The sequence below is a fragment of the Sander lucioperca genome, chromosome 8 (genome assembly GCF_008315115.2).
Source record: "Sander lucioperca isolate FBNREF2018 chromosome 8, SLUC_FBN_1.2, whole genome shotgun sequence".
Classification (NCBI taxonomy): Eukaryota; Metazoa; Chordata; class Actinopteri; order Perciformes; family Percidae; genus Sander; species Sander lucioperca.
Genome location: NC_050180.1, coordinates 7,138,417 through 7,163,582, shown reverse-complemented (window position 1 = coordinate 7,163,582; position 25,166 = coordinate 7,138,417). Strand labels below are relative to the sequence as shown.

At 40.1% G+C, this 25,166-nt stretch overlaps 1 protein-coding gene and 1 long non-coding RNA gene across 9 annotated transcripts in view; one reads left to right on the top strand and one right to left on the bottom strand.

The window, feature by feature from the left end:
• Positions 1-24,920, top strand: part of si:dkey-10c21.1 — a 30,165-nt gene extending 5,245 nt beyond the window's left edge. The window contains exons 1-6 of one of the 6 annotated variants that reach the window (XM_031296519.2): positions 18,323-18,621; positions 19,174-19,204; positions 22,692-22,820; positions 22,971-23,111; positions 23,194-23,225; positions 24,358-24,912. In XM_031296519.2, coding sequence (XP_031152379.1) covers positions 19,177-19,204; positions 22,692-22,820; positions 22,971-23,111; positions 23,194-23,225; positions 24,358-24,645 — 618 coding nt within the window. In that variant the 5' untranslated portion in view covers positions 18,323-18,621; positions 19,174-19,176 and the 3' untranslated portion in view covers positions 24,646-24,912. Of the gene's footprint in view, positions 1-18,322; positions 18,622-19,173; positions 19,205-19,238; positions 19,261-19,626; positions 19,939-22,691; positions 22,821-22,970; positions 23,112-23,193; positions 23,226-24,357 lie in introns of those variants that run through there. The other 5 variants (XM_031296522.2, XM_036004168.1, XM_031296517.2 and 2 more) reach the window with 5 other exon arrangements.
• Positions 1-25,166, bottom strand: part of LOC116047621 — a 118,998-nt gene that overhangs the window by 36,813 nt on the left and 57,019 nt on the right. The window lies entirely within an intron of this gene.

The following is a 25,166-nucleotide window of genomic DNA, read 5'->3' as shown; positions in this document are numbered from 1 at the left end:
ACACAGCATAGTAGAACTGACGTCACTTCAAGTTTTGTATTTTATTGTGTAATTATATAAACACTTTCACTTTTGATTCTTGGTGAATGATTTGAAGTTAATTATTTTACAGGAGGGAACCAACAAATACACTTTAAGCATGTGTCAAACTGCTTTTATATTAAGTACCTTGTCCAATATTTTCTGTCTTATTGCAGATCATGGACTGGTTGAGGTCAGTGTTGGGCTGGATGAGGCCAGCGTTGGACTGGTTGTGGCCAGCCGTGGAGAGACTCGTGGCTTTATATACAGGTGACCCTGATTACATCCTTAATAAGTCAGGGCTCCAGACTGCGACCAAAATTTGAGAGTGTGCGACTGAATTTTACATCCAGTAAATGTGCGACCAGTAAATGTGCAGTAAATCACACGTTAAACGTGGAAGGGGCGCGTCAATTAATCCGGAATCTGTGGCAGGTCAATGAGTGTGAGAAGGATAGGGAATGGTCACTGTAAGTGGCTAATGTGTGGAGGGGGAGGGTCCTAGAGATAATCGAGCGGGCGTAAACGTCTGTGGGAAGGAGACAGATATCACAACCTACGTGCGTCTGAACAAGTCTGAACACTTTTTACGAAAAATCCCATACACTGAACAAACCATCCTCTCCGCTGGAGCGGTAAATCTATGGATGCCTTATAAGACAAAGACATGCATGTGGCTATTTAATATGCACGTGAATGACGCAATCGTTATTTTCGCGTTCTTTATTCTTGATGATGATGCTAGTTGTATTATTTTTGCAACAGCATCGTTTCATTGCAAATGAGGCTTACAAGACGAATGCGTGGCCTGCTTATCAGTCCATTCATCATTAAAGCTTGGCTTTTCCACATCAACGTTTCGCTTCAGCCTCTTTGACAGTGACAGTTTTACCTGACAACAGGCCTTTCTTTCTGCAAGCATTTTCCACCAATCAGGACGCTGCATACTACAACGGCGTTTCCATAATCACAGACTTTAACCATCACTCCTCAGTGAACTGCCTCCTAATCTGAGATCATTTTCTAATTAAAGAGCCAGTTATCATTATGGAGTTTCCATGTTTTTTAGGAGTTTGCTCACACTAATACATGTAAAAAAAATATAGCATTAGAATAGATGTTTTAGGTATGAATACCCGGATTGTCTGCTTAGAAAAATTCTGGCCCTTGGAAAAATAGTAGTTGATGACCCCTGTCCTAGTGGAACACAGGAGGATCTGCTCTAAGGGGGAGTGAGTAAAGGCACAAGTTGTTTAGGCCTACTTGTTCTAGCGGAATGTTATTGGCCAGTGTCCCTAATGTTTACATACATTTGTTAAAGCTCCATTGTGTAAGCATTTCTCCCTTCTAGCAGTGAAATTGTATATGACGACCAACTGAATATTACTTTTTAGAGCCCATTCCAAGCACGTTTAAACTCCTACGGTGGCCGAACCCAAAATTAGCGTTCTTTCCAGTGTAATAATAGCTTTACGTTATTTTGGTACCATTTCATTGCTAACATCAGCTATCACCTGATAGCTAATGTTAGTAAAGTATCAGTGCTATCGTTACTCTGTATATTGTACGACATGTGTCAAAGTCAAGGCCCGCAGGCCAAATCCGGCCCTTTGCAAACTTCGATCCGGCCCGCATATCAATTCAGGTTCATAATAACTTTTTGCCCGCCTAGTTTTTGTCGCTTTTTCCGACAGTCTTGGCGCTTTTTTCGACATTTTGTGGGCTTTTTTCAATGTTATTTACACTTTTTTTAGATATTTTGGGAATTTTTTTTCAAAACATTTGGCGTTTTTGGTCGACATTTTTGGGGCTTTTCCCAACGTTTTTGGCGTTTTTTCCATAATTTTTTACGCTATTTCTGACATTTCTGGTGCTATTTTCAACGTTTTTCATTGTCTAAACTATGTTTGGCCCTCAATGTGATTCTCTTTTTCCAGTGTGGCCCTTAGAGAAGTTGAGTTTGACACCTCTGTTTTATGAAGTTAATAGTGTAAGGCAATGTTTACAGCGTAGGAGAGAAGCAACGGAGGTTTGTGTTTTTAATATATTTCTCTGAGCAGTATGAACAATGTCAATGAAACTGAAATTAGCTCTTAGTATCTCCATCGTTTACACGCAGCTGTTCTAGCTGTAGCTAGTCTGTGTTACATCTGCATGACGTGAGTTGTCTGCCAGGGAAATCACGACAAGTATGATTATGTTTATGTTACAAGGTAGACAATCCTTTTTCATCATTGACACGAGGAAAAGTATCCTAAACGTCGTTCTAGCGTTATGCACAACCATGCTATAATTAGCCAAGCAACTATAAAACTTTGAATTTACACACACGTCGAGAAGAACGCAGGCAACTTCGGCGTCCCTTTTAAAATCCTTGCTCCTTATGAGCTCTTTCCATCTTGGAAAAGCCACTCCAATATTAACGTTGGTCTTGTTGCGTTGTTCCGTTATCTTCTCCCCCTCCTTGGCATTCGTCACGGTGCCACTGAGTGTAAAAGCGCGAAAGACGGAGGTATGTCGTATTTTAAAGATGGAGGCGCAACATGGCTGCCGTCATTCGAGCGACTCGCTCGTATGTATTCTGAATGATTCTGAATGGCAGATTCTACGCGTACGAGAATACTTTGATTAGTTGGTAGAAGTAATTACACATGAATGAGCACATGTATTTGTGAAAGAACAAAGGGTTTTTTGCTAAGAATCAACTCATAAAATTACACAATGTAGGTTTAAGTATTGTTTTTAACTGTGAAATGACCGAAAGGTTACTAAGCACGTTTTGTATTCTGAATGTATGGTATATTTTTTTAATATTTGTACTGTCATGACAGCGATGGTGCTGTCGGTTTACCTTCTATGTTGCGTCTTCAAAAGTGCACAATAAAATGTGACACTGAATTTGAAACAGCACATTGTAATTTCTGCATCTATTATCAAAGCATTTATTAGTAATACAATGGAAATTAGTAGAAATGTGAATATTTGGTTAGCATGTTGATTTACTACTATTTCCTAAATTTTCTGGTTGCGCCCCTAACATTTTCAATTTTCAGACTAACAAAGTTAGTCTGGAGCTCTGTAAGTGTGGGGGTATTTTATCTGTGAATGAGTTTCTTGAGGTACAAAAGCAAAGCAGTGCATTAGACAAGACGAGAGTGCTTTTGGAAATAATAATCCAAAAGGGGAGGAGATAGCTGTCAGTTCTTCTTTGACATTCTGAGGCAGCTTCCAGAACATTAGCAGCAACAGCTTCTCAGCCCTAACACTGAAGCTAAACATCAGCCTGTAAAATAGTAGTATACAGCTGCTGTCTGCACTGTAGATACTGGAAGTGGACCTCAACATGCATCTGGTTTAAATCAAGTCACAGGTTCAAGTTTCTCTTTTCTATACATTGTTAATACGTTTCTGAAGGATGACTGTTATTCATATTTACAGGCTCACGGACACGACCAGTCGCCGATAGTAACAGTGTTGTTACTGACAGAACAATCAAAAAAATAAAAGGAAAAAACCTCAACATGGCGGTTGAAACAGTGAGTGATGCAGGAAGTGGTCCGAGTGGTAAGCAGTAATATTCCTCAACACATTTCAATACAAGAAGGCAATATTTGAATTGAGCTCATTTCTTCTTTCATTCTTCTTTTAGGAAAAGCTGCTGGAGAATCAGCGCAGGCAGATTGCTCTGCACGTGGCGGCAGTGTGATTTGTACTGATAATATATCTGATGTTAATGTTGATGGTGATATCAATTTGTCAGTGACTGTGAAACCAAAGGTACGTGTGGGTAACATTTGACCAACTTCTGTTACCGGTATTCTGCATATATATTCTGTCTGGACATTTCAGCAAATCCTAACACTGCTTTCCTCTCTCAGGTAGAGTAGACGAGACACTGCCGTCCTCTCAGGTACACGTACACACACACACACCCACACCCACACACACACACACGCCCACACCCACACACACACACACACACACGTACGGCAGAAAACAAACTACTCATTGATAGTTAGTTTGTTTTGTGGGGAGTTTTACTGATTATCCAGAGTGGAACAAATTTAAGGATGTCTTTTTGTACACCTCTATAGTTTAGAACAGTGAGCCAGATAGGGGAAAGAGAAATTAACCTCATCCAAATCAGATGAATACTTTGGTCTTGTTAGCCTATCTTTACTGAACAGGCCAAGAAACATGGTGTCCACCCCATTCACCTCCAGTCTTCATTACATCCAGGGCCCAGAGTTCCTCCAATTCAACTCATCACAAGACCCGCTCCACATTCCATCATCATCTGTTACCAGATCTTCAGCCAGCTCTCTTCCCCACCACCAGTGTCTACTCGGGCTGTTTCCTTGCTTATATTACAGTTTTTTCCAATTGCTAACACACTAAAATGACATGCATAGCACAATTATTTAAACTGACACACAGAGAGCAAAACCTCTTCTCAAGTCTCCAAAAGTCTAAACACATTTTCTGCTTTACACACATTTTGCAATTCGAAATGGCCCTTTTTAAATGCACTGACACGGTTCTCTGCATAAGACACAACAATCTGACAGCAAGTCACATGTTTGCCATTTCAAAAATACTGCCATTTAAAATGACAATACATGAGCTAATTGGCCAACATATGTACCACCTGGCCAAACACCTCCATGGTCAATTGTTACCACTTCAATCAGGAAGTAAGCACTATTTTTCTGCAATTTTCTTTTTCAGTTTACTGTTTGTTGTGATCATATTTCTGTTCAGTCCTATGTAAATATATCTGCTGTGCATATGTTGCACTGACTTGTTTGGTTAAAAATAAAAACATAAATGTTTCAAAGGCATGTGTGTGTATCTGCAAATATTCAGATAGACAGATAGATAGACAGATAGATAGATAGATAGATAGATAGATAGATAGATAGATAGATAGATAGATAGATAGATACTTTATTCATCCCGAAGGAAAAAACAACCTTACCCAACAAACACATATACACACATGTCACACATACATAAATAATGGAATAAAAATAAAAATCACGCACAGAAATGCAATGACCATGATAAGGTCTGTGCTTGTGAACAATCTGATGAATTTTCTACAATTTGAACTATTTTAGTATTATGGCAAAGCATACTAAAGATGAGAGTGCTTTTCATTATGCCTAACAGTGTGTAGTTGGTTAGACAAACATCTGGTAATATGAATGAAGTATGTGTGTGCCATGTGGTGCAAAAGTTTGATTTTGATAATGCAATATGTGGTTTTGGTTGCAGTGCTTCATTTTGCAGGATATATGAGATATTTTGCAGTTTGGGTGTGTGGTTTTGTGAATTGTGTTGAGTATTTTGATAAAACCACACTAGTCTGCAAAATTGTGTTTTAGCAATTGGAAAAAACTGTAAGAGGAAGACACTCAATAGGGTGTCTCTATAAGCACCGTCATCCATGCTGTGGTTATTGAGTGTCTTCCTTTTTAAAATAGTTTTTACATTTACTGTTTTTTTCTGGGGATGTTAAGTGTTGCTTCACACTACTAAATCTGGAACTATGTTTACTATGTATGTGTTTGTGTATATGTTCATACATTTATTTGCATGTGTTATATACATGTTTGCTTGCTTATATAGGTATTTTTTCTCCATGCAATATTTTTTCTTTTTCAGTTTTTTCTGTGATGTCATCATCAAATATTGCAATAATGGAACAATAATTAATCATGGGGGCCTCATCTATTTATTCAATTTGATTCAATAAGCTTTATTGGGATGAAAAAAAAACATGTTGACAAAGCAGTTTACAGTCATTGGCAGATATGTGTACATGTTGATACATTTTGTCTGAATTCGACATTGCACATTGTATCAACATTATGTAGTTAAATGCAGACTGCTGCACAACATCTACCAAGCCACTAGAGGTCCCCAGTGTACAGGGTTTGTTTTTGAATATTTGGGTTTCCCATGTCAGTGAATTTGGCAATCAATTTAACAAAGTATAATTCAAATTTATGATTGTATACAATATGTAATGGGATGACCATTTAAATAAACTTAACATTCACCTTTCACGATGTTGTACTTGAGAGGCTTTTGAATTCAAAGTCCATCTATGGGGACAGAAACGTGAATAATACAATACACTAAGTATTTAAGCAAGTTTCTCTCTCAAGTGAGTCGATTAGTTTGATATGATCCTGCCATCAGCTCTTAAATCTAGGCACCGTTTGTGTCTTTCTCCAGCGGTAATGTATCAAATATCAGGAGAAATGGGCATATTTGATTTGGTTCTATTTGATAATTCATTGGGAAATAAGTTGGCTCAACCTTTAATTGATACCAGATCAGAGTGTGTAGAGTTTGTCCAATCAGAGCATCCAGATTTCCTGCATTGAGTACTTTTACTTGTATTACTATAAGTACATTTTCCTGATGATACTTACATACTTTTACTTAAGTAACATTTCCAATGCAGAACTTTTACTTGCAACGGAGTGTTTTTTTAGTGTGGTTTTAGTACTTTCACTTGAAGTAAAGGATCTGAATACTTCTTCCACCACTGGCAGGCTGCAGGTCAAGTTCAGATCACAGAGTTCACTCAGTGTTCAGATATAAAGATGGGACATTTAACAGCGCTCTGAGCTACAATGGAGATCCCACAGAAAGCTACAGTAAGGAGGACTTCCAATTGGCTACTGTAGCGCAACCAAAGACTGTGAACGCAACACGTAGACATGTAGTGCGCCCGTACATTTACACTATAAACTTGTGACTGTGCTGTGCTTCAGAGCAGACCTACACCATGATAACCTGTTGTGTATGCTGCCTGTGTATGCCCTACCCCCAGCTGGCTGTATGTTCCACACACACTGTGGGGGAGATTAAGGAAGTACGGTACACTATCTCTGCTGCCCTGCGCGTAACCCTGGCACAGCGAAGAAGTAGGAAGCAATAAACTTTTTGTTTCTGTCGTCTATATTATAAGCCGAGAACTTTTTCATATTTCCTCCTTAGATCTACAGTATTTTTCTACCTGCAGGTTTTGTTGGACTTTATCTACACCCCGACAAGGTAGACTATGTGCGCTCTGTTTGTCATAAAGAGACAGTCCAGATGTGGAACTAGTTTTGGTAAAGTAGCCTAAAGTAGCCACTGTAGTTGTCCTCTGAGTCTTTATGGTGATTGAACTTTTCTGCATACATATGCATACAGGAATTTCCTCATTTTATTCTACATATGTTACTGTGGTTTTATAGCACTTACAGATCGTTTTACAGTCGGATAAGTACAGTACAGCATAACTACAGCACTGAGCACATGGCACTTCCTGAATGTGCAAAACATAACAGAATATGTAAACAGAAATAATAGATTATGGCGTGTGTGTGTGTGTGTGTCTGTGTGTGTGTGTGTGTGTGTGTGTGTGTGTGTGTGCGTCAGTAGCGGGGGTAACTGTTTGAGCAGCAGCCCCGCCCCCACCCGCTGCAGACAGCCGACAGGATTGAAACAGCAGCCGCTGACTTTAGAATGAAAAAACGTTACAGCGTACATTAATGTTAAAATCTATACAGTTTGGCAGGACAGTCTGAAATGTTTTGCACGGTCTTTCGCTGTACGTTTTGTTGGTAAATGTGAGATGTTCGAGTCTCGTCTTCATATTGGAAACAAGCTCTCTCTCACTCCCGCTTGGTCAGTGGCTCTCAGAGTCACATTATACTGACATTATAAGTCTGGCACGTGGGACTGCTGGGATTGGTTGACTACCATTTGTTGTCACTGTTCCATTATCTTTATTGTGACTATTATTGCCACTGTTCATCACACCCCCAACCAGCACTGTCAGACACCGCCTACCAAGAGCCTGGGTCTGGCCGAGGTTTCTTCCTAAAAGGGAGTTTTTCCTCGTCACTGTCGCACTAAATGCTTGCTCTTGGGGGAATTACTAGAATTGTTGGGGCTTTGTAAACTATAGAGTGTGGTCTAGACCTAATCTATCTGTAAAGTGTCTCGAGATAACTCTTGTTATGATTTGATACTATAAATAAAATTGAATTGAAGTCGCGGGAAACTCCGGTTATTGGTCAAATTTGAGGAAAAGTTGCGGTGATTGGTCAAAATTGCGAGTCACGCCAAAGTCACGGTGATTGGTTGAATTTGCATGAATTGGCGCGATCGCGACATCGCGAAATCCTGGAGGGACTGTATTACGTATTGCGCAGAACGTATGCTCAAGTCGGCGTCGCTTCTGTGTGTTCTAAGGCACTTTTTTGACCAACTCGGGGAGAGGGGAGCCGACTGATCAGTCCGACTGCCTTTTCTGCCAACGGTCGGCCATCAGGTTGATGTGTCAGAGCCTTTAGACTGAAGCTAAACATCAGCCTGTAAAATAGTAGTATACAGCTGCTGTCTGCACTGTAGATACTGGAAGTGGACCTCAACATGCATCTGGTTTAAATCAAGTCACAGGTTCAAGTTTCTCTTTTCTATACATTGTTAATACGTTTCTGAAGGATGACTGTTATTCATATTTACAGGCTCACGGACACGACCAGTCGCCGATAACGGTGTTGTTACCAACAGAACAATCAAAGATACAAATGTAAACAACCTCAACATGGCGGCTAAAACAGTGGGTGTTGCAGGAAGCGGTCAGAGTGGTAAGCAGTAATATTCCTCAACACGTTTCAATACAAGAAGGCAATATTTGAATTGAGCTAAATTTTTCTTTTATTCTTCTTTCAGGAAACGCTGGTGGAGAAGTTGGACAGGCAGATTGGCTTGCACGTAATGGCGGTGTGATTTGTACTGATCATATATCTGATGTTGTTGTTGATGGTGATATCAATTTCTCAGTGACTGTGAAACCATCAAAAGTACGTGTGGGTAACATTTGACCAACTTCTGTTACCGGTATTCTGCATATATATTCTGTCTGGACATTTCAGCAAATCCTAACACTGCTTTCCTCTCTCAGGTAGAGTAGACGAGACACCACCGTACTCTCAGGTACACGCACGCACACACACACACACACACACACACACACACACACACACACACACACACACACACACACACACACACACGCACGTACGCACACACGGCAGAAAACAAACTACTCATTGATAGTTTGTTTTGTGGGGAGTTTTACTGATTATCCAGAGTGGAACAAATTCAAGGATGTCTTTTTGTACACCTTTATAGTTTAGAACAGTGAGCCAGATAGGGGAAAGAGAAATTAACCTCATCCAAATCAGATGAATACTTTGCTCTTGTTAGCCTATCTTTACTGAACAGGCCAAGAAACATGGTGTCCACCCCATTCACCTCCAGTCTTTACATCCAGGGCCCAGAGTTCCTCCAACTCAACTCATCACAAGACCCGCTCCACATTCCATCATCATCTGTTACCAGATCTTCAGCCAGCTCTCTTCCCCACCACCAGTGTCGCCAGTATTTTTTGCATTTACTGTTTTTTTCTGGGGATGTTAATGAAGTGTAGTTTAGAATAACTATTTTAACTATGTTTAGTATGTATGTGTTATTTCCATGTGTTATATTCACGTTTGCTTGCTTATATAGGTCTTTTTTCTCCATGCAAAATTTTTTCTTTTTCTGTTTTTTCTGACTCCTGTGATCTCATCATCTAATATTGCAATAATGGAATAATAATTAATCTTGGGGGCCTCATCTATTAATTCAACATTATGTAGTTAAATGCAGACTGCTGCACGTCATCTACCAAGCTACTAGAGGACACCAGTGTAAAGGGTTTGTTTTTGAATATTTGGGTTTCCCATGTCAATGAATTTGGCAATCAATTTAACAAAGTATAATTTGAATTTATGATTGTATACAACATGCAATGGGATGACCATTTAAATAAACAACATTCATTTTTCAAAATGTTGTACTTTTTGGCTTTTGAATTCTAAGTCCGTCTATGGGGACAGAAACATGTGAATAATACAATACACTAAGTATCTAAGCAACAGTTTCTCTCTCTCTCTCACACACACACACACACACACACACACACACACACACACTTTCAGTACAGTACAGTAGCATCGTTTATCACAGAATTTCAGTGAAGAATTTCATAATGACTACATGAACATTCTTCATGTGACTTTACTGGTATCAAACCTGATGATACATAAGATCAGCCTTTGGTTTGTTGTTGTACAGCAGAGTCAAAGCATCAGCTTTAATGTTTTGGTTTTTAATTTGCTGGGTGCATTGAATTGTGTGGTTTAGACCTACTCTATCTGTAAAGTGTCCCATTGAATACTGCAGCAATTTCAAAGATTGTTGTTCCCATCAGTCATAGGGTCCAGGTTGAAAAAGACTAAACTAACCTTTAACTTCACTGATAGAGACCTGAAACATAACAACCATGTTGTAATGCAGTGTTTAATGTTTTTACCACAAGAAATACAGAAAACACACACACACACACACACACACACACACAGAGATACATACACACACACACACACACACACACACACACACACACACACACACACACACACACACACACACACAGACACACACAGACTGCTGCCGTTTTATGATTCACTAAGTGCGTCAAACTGTTTCCATTCCAAACGGATCCTCCAGCTACCTTTCCTCTGAACTCTTACTCCATACATCCCAAGCTCCTTGGGCCGAAGCCAGATACCCAAGGCCTATCCAAGACGTAAAGGCAGGGTTGTCAACTAAGTCCAAATATTCATAATCGCCTTTCAGTTGGATATGACCACTGACAGGCGAGCAGTTGGATGTGACCCACAAACGTACCTCCTTTCATTGTGAATAAAATTGATTGAGTAGGGCCTTGATGCTCTGATTGGATAAACTCTACACACTCCAATCTGGTAACAATTAAAGGTTGAGCCAACTTATTTCCCAATGAATTATCAAATAGAACCAAATCAAATATGCCCATTTCTCCTGATATTTGATACATTACCGCTGGAGAAAGACACAAACGGTGCCTAGATTTAAGAGCTGATGGCAGGATCATATCAAACTAATCGACTCACTTGTGTAACAGCATACATAAACTGTGTGTGTGTCTCTTTGTGTGTGTGTGTGTGTGTGTCTGCCTCTGTCTGTGTGTTTGTGTGTGTGTGTGTGTGTGTGTAGAGTAGGTCTAGACCACACAATTCAATGCACCCAGAAAATTAAAAAAAAAAACATTAAAGCTGATGCTTTGACTCTGCTGTACAACAACAAACCAAAGGCTGATCTTATGTATCATCAGGTTTGATACCAGTAAAGTCACATGAAGAATGTTCATGTAGTCATTATGAAATTCTTCATTGAAATTCTGTGATAAACAATGCTAGGATTCTCTCTCTCTCTCTCTCTCTCTCTCTCTCTCTCTCTCTCTCTCTTTCTCTCTCTCTCTCTCAGAAATTCATAGCCTACTTATCATATATTAAATATATAGGTGTCACATATATACTACACTATACTGCTCGCAATACAACACACTATATTACAAAACAATAACATTACACAACAGTTACAGTTTTTGTATAATATAATTACTATATAATACTAAACAAATCTGTAATTTTGGGATCCTAAAGTGGTTGTGAGTCCCTCAGGTTGTGGCAGGCAGATACATATTTAGCTGTCAGTGGAGCTGCTGTCTAGCCTGGTCCTACCAGACTCTGGTACATTTCATTTGTACAGAGAGTCTGGCCTCTCTCCATTGACAAGTGTTAACTTCCTTGAAGGCGGGTACTCTGTTGAAGTTTAAAACTATTGGATCTGCCCAGAGCCACTCTGGATCTGCCATAACCAATCACTAACGTTTGGTCGTGACGTATGTCATGCACACGTGCAACAAGAGGGGAGACCGACAACAACTATCGGCTTATATTTAGCATTAGCATCACTAGCGTTAGCCTTAGCCAACTCCTTCACCACTAACGGAGTGAGCTGGAAAATCAAACTGTTCCCGAACCCCGTGGGGAGGAGGGCCACAACATCATGGCCACCAACAAAACTCAGCAAAGATTGTTCTTGCTTTGCTTTAACTTTTGTTCATATATCACTCAGAGTCTGATTTATACAACATTGTATAACTAAAAACGAGGTGAAAATGGATTTTTTTATGGCTGTTGACAGTTTTTTTCTGATTAACGGAGTGATTCCTTGAGTCATTCGGAAGTGCATTTTCAGAAGTGCTGGGTACAATGACGCATTAATATTTTTTAATCTCTTTCGCACAGGTTATGTTTTGAAAGATGCTGTCCTGTAGCTTACTAATGTTAATGAATAAAAATGTATACAAAAATGTGATGATGTCTGACACGTTTTATGAAGAAGAAAGCCTTTAGTTTTCAAAAAGCATTAGACATATGAATGATGTTCTGCTTCATGTATCCATGTACCATGTTGACAGTGTGACATGACGTGACATCAGACTCAGAGAGAGGAGCTGCGCAGGATTAAAAAAAAATACTTCTGGAGTACTTTTGGGACACTGAATAACTGTGGAAAGAGTTGCTTGTGGGGTTTCAATGCAATGTGTAGGAAAAAAAAGTTTATCCGAAGTTAGAGCGCAAGTGAGCGGTGTTGAAGTGCGAGCAGGCGGCTGAACCTACGCACCGTCCCGTGGAATAACTGTGCAGGCGTTTCAGTCATACTGTGTAGCACAATATTTGTAGTTCTGCACCACAGAACGGCTGTGTCTGTGCCTGCCTTGTCGCTCAAGAATTATATGTTCTATGAACTAAATTGAGCTTGAGGTTTTCAAAAAAAGTGGTGCGTATAAAATGACTCATGACGAAATCTGACGTCCCCACCGAAAATGACACCTATGGTTGAGTACTGTTACAGTTGCATCCTGGACCCCTCTGTTGAGTCTGTAGTGGGTCGAGGAGGCTGTTGGTCCTAAATGTCAGTTCTCTTTTGATCAGCTTTTCAAAGGACTTCATCACAAGTGATGTAAGGGCTATGGGTCTGTAATCATTTAAAGTCTTTTCTTTGCAACAGGGACTATAGTTGACGGTTTCCATAAGTCAGGGACCTTCTGTTGGCACATAGATTGATTAAAAATATAATTAAAAATGGGGCCTTGCTGTTCCCCACAACAAGAAAGAACACGGCTGCCAATGTTGTCTGGGCCCGGACTTTGCAGTATTTAAAGGTGTTCACAACACTTTGTGCAGAGAAACAGACAGATGATTGGGCCAGGGACAGTAGAGATTGTTTTAGGCCAACAATTTCGTTGCTAAAATCAGGTTTGTCAAATCTTGAATAAAATTGATTTAGTTCTTGGGCCAGGGATATTTCACAATAAAAAGAGTATTTCACAATAAAAGGATGGCATTAGTGGTGGGAAGAAAGTGGATCATTTACTCAAGAACTGGATGTAAAATTTCAAGGTAGTCTTCTTTTACTTACACTCCACAACATTTCAGAGGGAAATATTACACTTTTTACTCGACTATATTTAATTGACAGATGTAACTTTACAGTTTAAGTTAACTGGTAGCAGTTCCCGATGCCTGAATTTGACCGCAAAAAGGTGTCGGTACCCTAATTCAGGATTTGCATGACATCATCATTGCATGTTCTTGCAGAGGTGACCCCAAATAGTTGTAATGGAATATCAACTATCTGATTATTAACGTATCTGATTATTGACTTGATTTTAGTTTTTAGCTGCTTGAACTTTTTACCTCTGGGCCCAAGTTTTATGGTTTTTCTGATAACAACTACAGTTTATACAATACAATGTTTTATAATAATCAGAATCAGAATCAGAAAAGCTTTATTGCCAAGTACATTTTTTACACATACAAGGAATTTGTTTTGGTGTTGTAGGTGCATGTCACACATTCTCTAAAATAAGTTAAACAAACAGGTTAAACAGAACAAACAATATAAGTATAAATATATATATATATATATATATATATATATATATATATATATATATATATATATATATACACACACACAGAATGTATTACAAATAACAGAGTAAGAATTAAGATAAAAAGAGCAGAACAGCAGATTAAGTACAGTGGCATGTAGAGCCAGAGGTGGGGTGTGGAGAGAGTCAGGGTGGTTTCCGAGCCTTGTTTAGAAGGCTAGTGGCGGAGGGGAAAAAACTGTCCTTGTGACGTGAGGTTTTGGTCCTGATGGACCTCAGCCTCCTGCCAAAGGGGAGTGTCTCAAAGAGCTTGTGTCTGGGGTGGGAGGGGTCAGCCACAATCTTTCCAACACACTTCAGAGTCCTGGTGGCGTATAGGTCCTGGAGCGGCGGCAGATTGCAGCCAATCGCCTTCTCAGCTGACCAAATGACACGCTGCAGCCTGCCCTTGTCCTTGGCTGTGCTAGCAGCGTACCAGATGGTGATGGAGGATGTGAGGATGGACTCAATGATGGCTGTGTAGAAGTGCACCATCATTGTCTTTGGCAGGTTGAATTTCTTCAGCTGCCGCAGGAAGTACATCCTCTGTTGTGCTTGTAATAAATTAAATAAATAATAAATTAAACTACCCAACAATATACAGGCATAGCTTCCAAAATGTGAGGAATTTCCTACATTGAGTACTTTTACTTAAATGTCTATTTAAGTACATTTTCCTGATGATACTTAAATACTTTTACTTAAAGGTACAATATGTAACTTTTCTGCATTAAAATGTCTAAAAACGACGGTTAAGTTGTTCGATCTGTAACTACTGAGGTGATGTAACCCGGAGTGACCTGGCTGACGCACTGATGTTAACTTGCTGTGTAGCGTTCAATGATTGTCTGACGATGTTGCGTTGCAGAATATTGTTTAATGTTAATAATGTTTATTTTGATTAACCATGCAGCATGAAACGTCCATTCGTTCATGTTTTCAACGTTAAATCCATAAACACATTAAACACAGTTGGAACAAAGAGTTTGGCGCCAATGCGCTCCAGCATCACAGCGGTGTGTCACAGCGTTAGCGGTCAAAAACCATTTGCCCTTTCCGGGCCAAACACCTGCCGGCAACAATTTGGAGCATACCTTTATAACCTTTCACCAGGTAATACCACAGCGACACCCAATGTACATACAAGAAACAACACCCAAAGTCTGAACACTTGAAACAACATATTTGGCTCCTACAACGACCATACCTATGTTATATATATTTTTTTGAGTTGTGTAGTTACACTATCCCAAATGTTTCCATCAAATGGCAAACCCAGAGAAATCTGTTATTTTATTTTCAGGCACGTCACGTTTCATTTAGCTAGTCACCCGTCAGTGGCGTCATAACCTTTCACCATCTAGTTACTCGTAACTTCCGTCCAAACACGCGCACCCAGATGATACGTTCGAGAGTAATTGTAAATCATACGTCACAGAAATAAATACTGGTAACACTGCTTTTTCTGCCAAAATGCATCATTTTGTGATTAATAACATGCCACTTTGCAACACAGAAATACAGCAGAAACCTTATTTATTGATACATATCAATATTAATCCAGCTTAATGTTACTACAATGTATGTGCTGGTTCACAAGTAGCTAACATTAATGCTAGCTAATGCTTGGTGGATAACATCATAGGGTTACAACATCGTTCAACACGCTCATCAAATTATTAGTAGTATGATTGTTTTGACCATGGATAAAAGCAGCACTGCGCTAACCCACGAATAAGTTCACTAGTAACGTTAACGTTAGCTGTATAGATAGACGATTAATCTAATGATAATTTAGCCAGCTAGCACACTCCGCTCTGCCTGCCTCACTCCCCCGGCACAAAGAGACATCATTTGGGATGATAGCTGACAATGCAGCCGGGACATGTAGCAATAGCTAGTTACCGTTAACCCCAGCCGGTGCTTACGACGCTAACGCTAGTTTAATGAAGCGTCAGGAAACAGAGAATATCAGACCCAGGCATCCTAGTCACAACATCGGCCATCCATAATGTTAGCTAGCTAGCTACGTCTCCGTAAACGCTAACTGTGTTTGTACCGAAAATCTCCTCCCTGCCAAATTTCTCCCCCCTTCGTGTTTAGCTGACTTTACAGTTAGCTAGCTAAATTAACCCGACAACAGGTGTGTTAAGCACAAAAACAAAAAGTGAAGAAAAGTGAAGGGGGAGATTGGGCAGCTGGGAGATGTTCTGCTGCTGCCCAACAGGCATCGAACATCATCGCCATCGTGGAGAATCCCCACCCACACCCGTCTCTCAGCCTCGTTGAGTAGCTAGCTAGCGTTACAACAAACCCCGTCCCCCCGGTAAAATCCAAAAGGTGACATTGGCATGTGAAATAGACTGTGATAGTGTGGTAAAACCTGCTAACGTTAGCCGCTAATGTTAGCTTGCCGGCTCACTAGCTAACTGGTCAGCCAGCTACCAATACAGATTGAATCAAGAAAAACGAAATTATGTTGGGGAAACTGCTGTCATTTTATTAGCATGATATGAATAAACGTTACTAAACGTAACATGAATAAACTTGAATGGGTAAACTCGTCCGTGAACAGCATTCTAATCAACGATAGCGTTTAGCAATAAAAACTCCCATAATTCCACGCAACTTTCCTACGTCATCAAACGTCTGTGTTTACAATCCATTGTTTTCGTTGAGAGACCCCTAGCGGCAGAAAGTTACATATTGTACGTTTAAGTAACATTTCCAATGCAGAACTTTTACTTGCAACGGAGTGTTTATTTACAGTGTGGTTTTAGTACTTTCACTTGAAGTAAAGGATCTGAATACTTCTTCCACCACTGGCAGGCTGCAGGTCAAGTTCAGATCACAGAGTTCACTCAGTGTTCAGATATAAAGATGGGACATTTAACAGCGCTCTGAGCTACAATGGAGATCCCACAGAAAGCTACAGTAAGGAGGACTTCCAATGGGCTATTGTAGCGCAACCAAAGACTGTGAACGCAACACGTAGACATGTAGTGCGCCCATACATTTAAGCCTACACTACTAGTGCAGTGCCCGTTGAAAATGTGCCTGTTTGAAACGGGCGATTACATGGCCTGTGGTATTGCTGCTTGTAGAATTCATCAAAACCAAATTGTACCCCAATGACTTACAGAAGAACCCCAAACCACTTAATATGCACCTCCACTGTATAGCCTACTGACTTACAGTGTAGGCTACGTCTACATCAGAGGAAGACATTGTACTACTGTATTTACCTGACAGAGAACGCTGCAGATTCAGAATGTAATCACAAAATATCACAATCAATATTTAGAACATTTGAGAAAGCAAAAAAAGTAGACTACATTGTTATTTGACAGAGTATCTGCACACTGTCAGAGATACGAAGAAGAGACGGATCCTGACTAAATACAGGCTCAGTGACCACCAACTAGGTCAGAAAGAGATGCACTTCCTCCTCCATTGTGAAAAAGTATCTTCACTAAGAGATTTACACCTTGGAAAAATAGCCCAACAAAATAAAACTTCCCAAAGTTAACACCAGAAAATAAGCTGGAAGTTCTCCTAGGAGAAGGGACAGCAGCTCCACTGACAGCTAAATATGTATCTGCCTGCCACAGCCTGAGGGACTCACAACCACTTTAGGATCCCAAAATTACAAATTTGTTTAGTATTGTATATTAATTATATTATACAAAAACTGTAACCGTTGTGTAATGCAATTGTTTTGTAATATAGTGTGTTGTATCGCGATCAGTACAGTGTAGTAAATATGTGACACATATTAATATATGATGTCATATATTTCAGAGAGAGAGAGAGAGAGAAAGAGAGACGGTGTTGTGTTTTCGGATCGTTAACAAATTTAACATTTCAGCAGAGGTGTTCATTTCCATACAGGTTTAGTGGCTTGACGGTTAACGGTGAAGTAGGCTATGGATTTGCGGGGGTATTTTGGCGACTTAATTAACCCGACCCAGGGTGAGTCTGATGAAAACTGATGTATCTGCCCGGTTCAACTCTGAGATTTTCTCGCATTGCACAGCACTGGAATAATCTTCAACATTAGGCAATGTTCTGCGAGCTCACAGTAATTTAATACAATAGCAGGAAAAGAGTCCCCCCCCCGCTGTTGTAAAGCGTTCTGCATATGGCGTCTGCTGATGTGCTGGTTACCCCCCCCCCCCCCCCCCAAACACGGACACACATACAGATACGTCTTGCTTTATAAGATAGATAGCCTGCCTATAAGTGGCATCACGCTCTGTCTGCACTTCTTGTCTGTAGCTGGTTGTGCTTTGCATGTGTGGGATTCTGAAACTTCCTTCGGGAATTGTCGTTTGTTTATTCAAAGTGACTGTGCTATGCTTCAGAGCAGACCTACACCATGATAACCTGTTGTGTATGCTGCCTGTGTATGCCCTACCCCCAGCTGGCTGTATGTTCCACACACACTGTGGGGGAGATTAAGGAAGTACGGTACACTATCTCTGCTGCCCTGCGCGTAACCCTGGCACAGCGAAGAAGTAGGAAGCAATAAACGTTTTGTTTCTGTCGTCTATATAAGCCGAGAACTTTTTCATATTTCCTCCTTAGATCTACAGTATTTTTCTACCTGCAGGTTTTGTTGGACTTTATCTACACCCCGACAATCACTTCAGACAAAGGTAGACTATGTGCGCTCTGTTTGTCATAAAGAGACAGTCCAGATGTGGAACTAGTTTTGGTAAAGTAGCCTAAAGTAGCCACTGTAGTTGTCCTCTGAGTCTTTATGGTGATTGAACTTTTCTGTATATGCATACAGGAATTTCCTCATTTTATTCTACATACGTTACTGTGGTTTTATTGCACTTACAGATCGTTTTACAGTCGGATGAGTACCGAGTTACGTTCTGTGTGCAAACAGCTGGATATAGTCCCGCAGGCTACGTGGAGAAAACACACAACAACAGCGATAGAATTAAAAGGTGAAAAGATCAAAACAAGTTATTCATTAATTTAATGTTTTTACTTGTTGCCTCTTTCTGTCCTCTAACTTTAAATAATAATGCCTACGACTCTTGCATTGTATTGCGTAATTCTATAGGTTAAAACATTTTCACTTTCGGTTCTGGGTGAATTATTTAAATTAAGGTCATTATTTTACAGGAGGGAACCAAAAAATCCACGTTAAGCACGTGTCAAACTGCCTTTCTGTTAAATGTTCTGTCTCATTGCAGATCATGGACCTGTGGAAAAAGCAGACTGCAGGTACATACATCCTTAATAAGTGTGGGGAGAACTGATCTGTGAATGAGTTTCTCGAGGTACAAAAAGCAAAGCAGTGCATTAGACAAGACGAGAGTGCTTTTGAAAATAATAATCCAAAAGGGAAGGAGATAGCTGTCAGTTCTTCTTTGACATTCTGAGGCAGCTTCCTGAACATTAGCAGCAACAGCTTCTCAGCCCTAACACTGAAGCTAAACATCAGCCTGTAAAATAGTAGTATACAGCTGCTGTCTGCACTGTAGATACTGGAAGTGGACCTCAACATGCATCTGGTTTAAGGCGAGACACGGCAGCTTCTATAACATGTCTTCTTTCAGACTTGTGGTGAAAAAAAGTCTGTCTGTTTGCGTCGGTAGATTTCTCCTAAATTCAACAAAAGTTGGTGCTTCCCCGCGATCGCTGTCTGCACCCATCCAAATACGGTCATTTCCTTTTCATCAACAACCAATCGTGAAAGTAAAAGGGGGGATTTAACTCTAAATGCGCAATCTCATTGGCTGATGCCAATTTCAGAATCGTCACGTGATGTGCTCGGACATTTCCGCGGTAGCTCAAAATGTCGAAAGAAGTGCGTCGAAAATCGAGAAGACAAAAACAGTTGTCATTAGCAAGAAGACGCAGGGGATTACAAACTAAGACAGCAGATGATGACATACCTTCACATAGTACGTCGAAGTGCAAACTGTCCTTCGGAAAACAGTGTTCAGACAACGGAGGTAATCAGAGCGCCACACAGCAGTCAGTCTCTCTCTCTCTGTATGTGTGTCCGTGTTTGTGTTAACTGCTATTGTATTAAATTGCTGTGAGCTGGCAGAACATTGCTTAATGTTGAAGATTATTCCAGTGCTGTGCAATGCGAGAAAATCTCAGAGTTAAACCGGGCAGATACATCAGTTTTCATCAGACTCACCCTGGGTCGGGTTAATTAAGTCACCAAAATACCCCCGCAAATCCATAGCCTACTTCACCGTTAACCATCAAGCCACTAAACCTGTATGGAAATAAACACCTCTGCTGAAATGTTAAATTTGTTAACGATCCGAAAACACAACACCGTCTCTCTCTCTCGCTCTCTCTCTCTCTCTCTCTCTCTCTCTCTCTCTCTCTCTCTCTCAGCAGTTTACAGAAATTCATAGCCTACACATGTAGTTAACGTATGTGACACATATGAAATATATGACATCATATATTAATATGTGTCACATATTTACTACACTGTACTGATCGCGATACAACACACTATATTACAAAACAATTGCATTACACAACAATTTTGTATAATATAATTACTATACAATACTAAACAAATCTGTAATTTTGGGATCCTAAAGTGGTTGTGAGTCCCTCAGGCTGTGGCAGGCAGATACATATTTAGCTGTCAGTGGAGCTGCTGTCCCTTCTCCTAGGAGAACCTCCAGCTTATTTTCTGGTGTTAACTTTGGGAAGTTTTATTTTGTTGGGCTATTTTTCCAAGGTGTAAATCTCTTAGTGAAGATACTTTTCCCAGTGGAGGAGGAAGTGCATCTCTTTCTGACCTAGTTGGTGGTCACTGAGCCTGTATTTAGTCAGGATCCGTCTCTTCTTCGTATCTCTGACAGTGTGCAGATACTCTGTCAAATAACAATGTAGTCTACTTTGTTTGCTTTCTCAAATGTTCTAAATTAGGGATGTCCCGATCAGGTTTTTTTGCCCTTGAGTCCGAGTCGAGTCATTTGATTTTGAGTATCTACCGATACCGAGTCCCGATCCGATACTTCTATAATAATTCAACTTTATAATACCTCCAGACCTACTCCAGACATACTCGCGCTTTCCGCTTCAAGCTGCTTCCTGAAACCACGTGATCGGGCCCGATTTCCGATCACGTGATCGGATCTGGACATCCCTATTCTAAATATTATCATTTTGAATGATTCATAATTAGTTTTGTTCTGTTGTGTTGTTATGAACCAGTGCTGATGGGAGCCTGGTTAGTTATCTTCACCATCAGCTAACTAAGGGGACTGTTTTGTGGGGAAAAGTAAGCTTGAGGCAGCAGCAAGTATGGCCATCTCCACCTTCAATGAAGGTGCCTCTGCCAGTCTTGCTGTTATGGAGAAGTTGTGGCTTCAGAGCACAGTTGTGACGGTCAATTCAATGAGAGAAACTGAAATGCTCAGGATCTCGAAAGCTGAGGCCGTCACAACAGTGCAAAAACATAGGCACAAGAGTCTAAGCACAGCTAAAATACATATGGTGCTGGAATGGACAATTAGACTTTAGAAAGCTGTGACATCACACAACTGTTTAGCGTGGGTTGTGCTGGCAACTTTGTGCATGATACGCCAATGTTAATTTATTGAGTTACTGCAGTTGTAGGCCTTATATGCTTGCCATGTTATTAAATAATCAATTTCCATGAGCTATATATATTCTATATTATTATTACTAAGGGCCTGAGCATTTATTATGTTTTTGTAAGTTTTTTTTAAAATCTTTAAATGCTGTTTTCTCAAAATGAGTTTTTTGTCATTCTCCAGTATAAACATCTCAGCCTATGTAGCACATATGTACACCAAACTTTATTTGTTAATAAATCATTCCTGGCCTGATTTATGTGACAGTTTAATCAAAAAAATATGGCGAAAATCGATTTTTTTAAGGCTATGGACAGTATATTTTGATTTCCTAGGTAATGAAAGCAGATATCCTGAAATCCCTCTGAAATTTTGTTTTCATCTTGTGTGTAAACAGAATGAAAAAAGAATGTTGCACCTGGCTTTATCATATGTTCAGATCTATCTACCGAAAATATATGCAAAATTGCGCATATTTAATGAGATAATGCCTAATTTGCATAATTAAACATACACATTTCAAAAACTTGTAATACATTTTTATATACTTGTGTAAGTAATCACCTGAGGAAGTTTCATGGTTATATCTATTATTTTAAAATGTTACCCTATTCACCTGTAGTGTCACGCTAGTCTGGTTGACACCAGACCCTTCTCAGTTATAACTGAGAATGGGTCTGGTGAACGTTCATTCACAGCTCATTTCCAAAGGGGCGTCACCAACGGACGCCGCTCAAATGCCTCTGGGCGCAATTGGATAGTCCTTCAACCAATCAGACCAACGATCCGGGTGACGTAGCAGCGACAGCGGCATCAACGGGTTGCTGCGCTTCAGTGGCCGTCATGTTGAATGTAAACAAAAAGCTGCTTGCCGTCGCTGCGCTATTGTCATCGTGTAAAGCCCGCCTCAACTGTTGTGATTGGTGCCTCGATTTGGAGAAATTAGATATGGGCTTGAATGGGCTCTTGGCCAGACTGACTTGCAGAGCTAATCTCAAATTTGCCGGAAGTTCGTCAGGGTTTTCCCAGGCTAGCGTCTCGCCTTAAATCAAGTCACAGGTTCAAGTTTCTCTTTTCTATACATTGTTAATACGTTTCCGAAGGATGACTTGTTATTCACATTTAATTTACAGGGCCATCCACACCAACAGTGTTTGCTGATGGTGGCAGTGTGGTTACCAACAGAAAAGTCACACATGCAAAAGGAGAAAGCCTCAACATGGGGATCGAAATAGAGTGTCATCCAGGAAGCGGTCTGACTGGTAAGCATGAGTATTCCATGCAGTGGGAAATAATCAAATGAAAAGGTTGTAAAATAGGCTACATGACTATAACTCCAATTATGTTTGGGCCTTTGTAAAATATGTTTTATTACAAGAGGCAACATTTAAATTGATCTTTTCTTCTTTCAGGTAATGCTGTTGGAAAAGTTTCCCAAGCAGATTACAACGCAACTGGTGGCAGTGTGATTTGTAATGATGTAGTATCTCATGCCACTTTTAAAGGTGATATCAGTTTACAAGTGAACATAAAACAATCACAAGTACCTGCAGGTAATTGACAACCTTCTGTTCCATATTTATTCTGCATTACAGTATATATTCAGCAAATCCTAACACGACTTTCCTCTCTCAGGGAGAGTAGACGAGACACCGCCATCCTCTCGGGTACAGTACACGCACGCACGCACGCACGCACGCACGCACGCACGCACGCACGCACACACACACACACACACACACACACACACACACACACAGGTTTGTGGCACTATCTTTGTGGGGACCCGTCATTTACATAATGCATTCCCTAGCCCCTTACCCTAACCCTAACCATCACAACTAAATGCCTAACCTTAACCCTTACCCTAACCCTAACCATAACCTAATTCTAACCCTGATCCTAAAACCAAGTCTTAACCCTCAAACAGCCCTTTAAACTTGTGAGGTCCAGCATTTTGGCCCCACAAAGCTGTCGGGACCCCACAAGTATACTGGACTCCCGGTTTTTGGACCCCACGAATATAGTTAAACAAGCGCACACACATACACACACACACACACACACACACACACACAGAAACCACTAAAAGAATACTTTGACACGTTGTTGCTTCTGGCCAAAAACCAGCAATTTTTCATTTTTACACTTTTAAAAGGAAAATTAAAAATAACGTCTTAGTAAATTTAAGAGATGCTTTTAGGTGGACTTTGTTACCTTTAGAAAGAGCCAGACCAGCTGTTTACCCCTGTTTCCAGATTTTATGCTAAGCTAAGCTTAGCTGACTGCCTCTGGGCTCTAGTTTCATATTTAACAGACCAATATTGACAAGTTTATGGTCAAAATCTGGTTAAAGGATGAGCTGCTGGGCTTTGACTTAGAACGTCTGTCGAGAACGCCAGTGCTTTGTTTAGCTGCTTTTGAAAAAGAGAAAAAGCTGCTACTGATCCAGTAAACATCTGCTAAGTGAGCGGAGCTGGACAAAAGCTACGATTCTTCATCAGATCTGCTGTTCAGGGAAGCTTAGGCCAGCATAAAAGGGCAGAAAGGGGAGTACATACTGGACAGGTCACCAGCAACAGGGCAAAGAAACACATTCACACTCTCAGGCACACATTGACTAATCAAAATAACAGGCAATCCCCACATACACACCTACAAACCACATGCTGAAACATTAAAATGGCAGCCAACTTCATCCCACAGTTGTAAAAAGTATAGTTTCACAAAAGCAAATGACCCATTTCATAAAACATCATTCATTCAGGATTGATAAGCAACACCTACTGTCTTTTGCAGGGCCCTGATGTGAAAATAATCAAAAATCACAAGGTGGAACTTGAGGAGTGCCTGAGGGCGGATCACTCCTTCATTCTGCAGCATGTTCACGCCAAACATATTGTCACAGACAGACAATATCAGAGATTGAAGAATATCTCACAGCCAGAAGAATGTGTTATTGAGCTGATCGATCAAGTGATTGCTAGAGGTCAAGAATCCTGCTCTCTTTTTCTTGAAGTTCTCAAAGAGCCTGACATTCTCCAGACCTATCCACAGCTCAAACTATTTACAGAGAAATGGTGCTAGTTTGAAAGAAATAAGAACTCAGGTCTCTGGAGGAGTGGAAGGGTGGTGAATAGACGGATGGGAACGGGTTATGGTTAGAATCATAGGAGGTTTACATGGAGGTTGGAAAATTGTTTATAATGAACTGTGATCAAAATATTAGTTGAAAGTTTTGGCCCGGGCATAGCACACCAATCAGGCTGTTCTTTTTTTTAAGATTATTTTTTGGGCATTTTTAGGCCTTTATTGACAGGACAGCTGAAGACATGAAAGGGGAGAGAGAGGGGGAATGACACTGTAAAGACATTTCCTGCATTTCTACATAAGTTTAGGGACTATGGTGATAGTTAACAGTTAAATGATGTGTATATATATATGTGTGTGTGTGTGTGTGTATATATATATATATATATATATATATATGTGTATGTATGTGTGTATATGTGTATATATATATATATATATATATATATATATATATATATATATGTGTGTATATATATATATATATATATAAGGGCTGTCAGCATTAACGCGTTAAT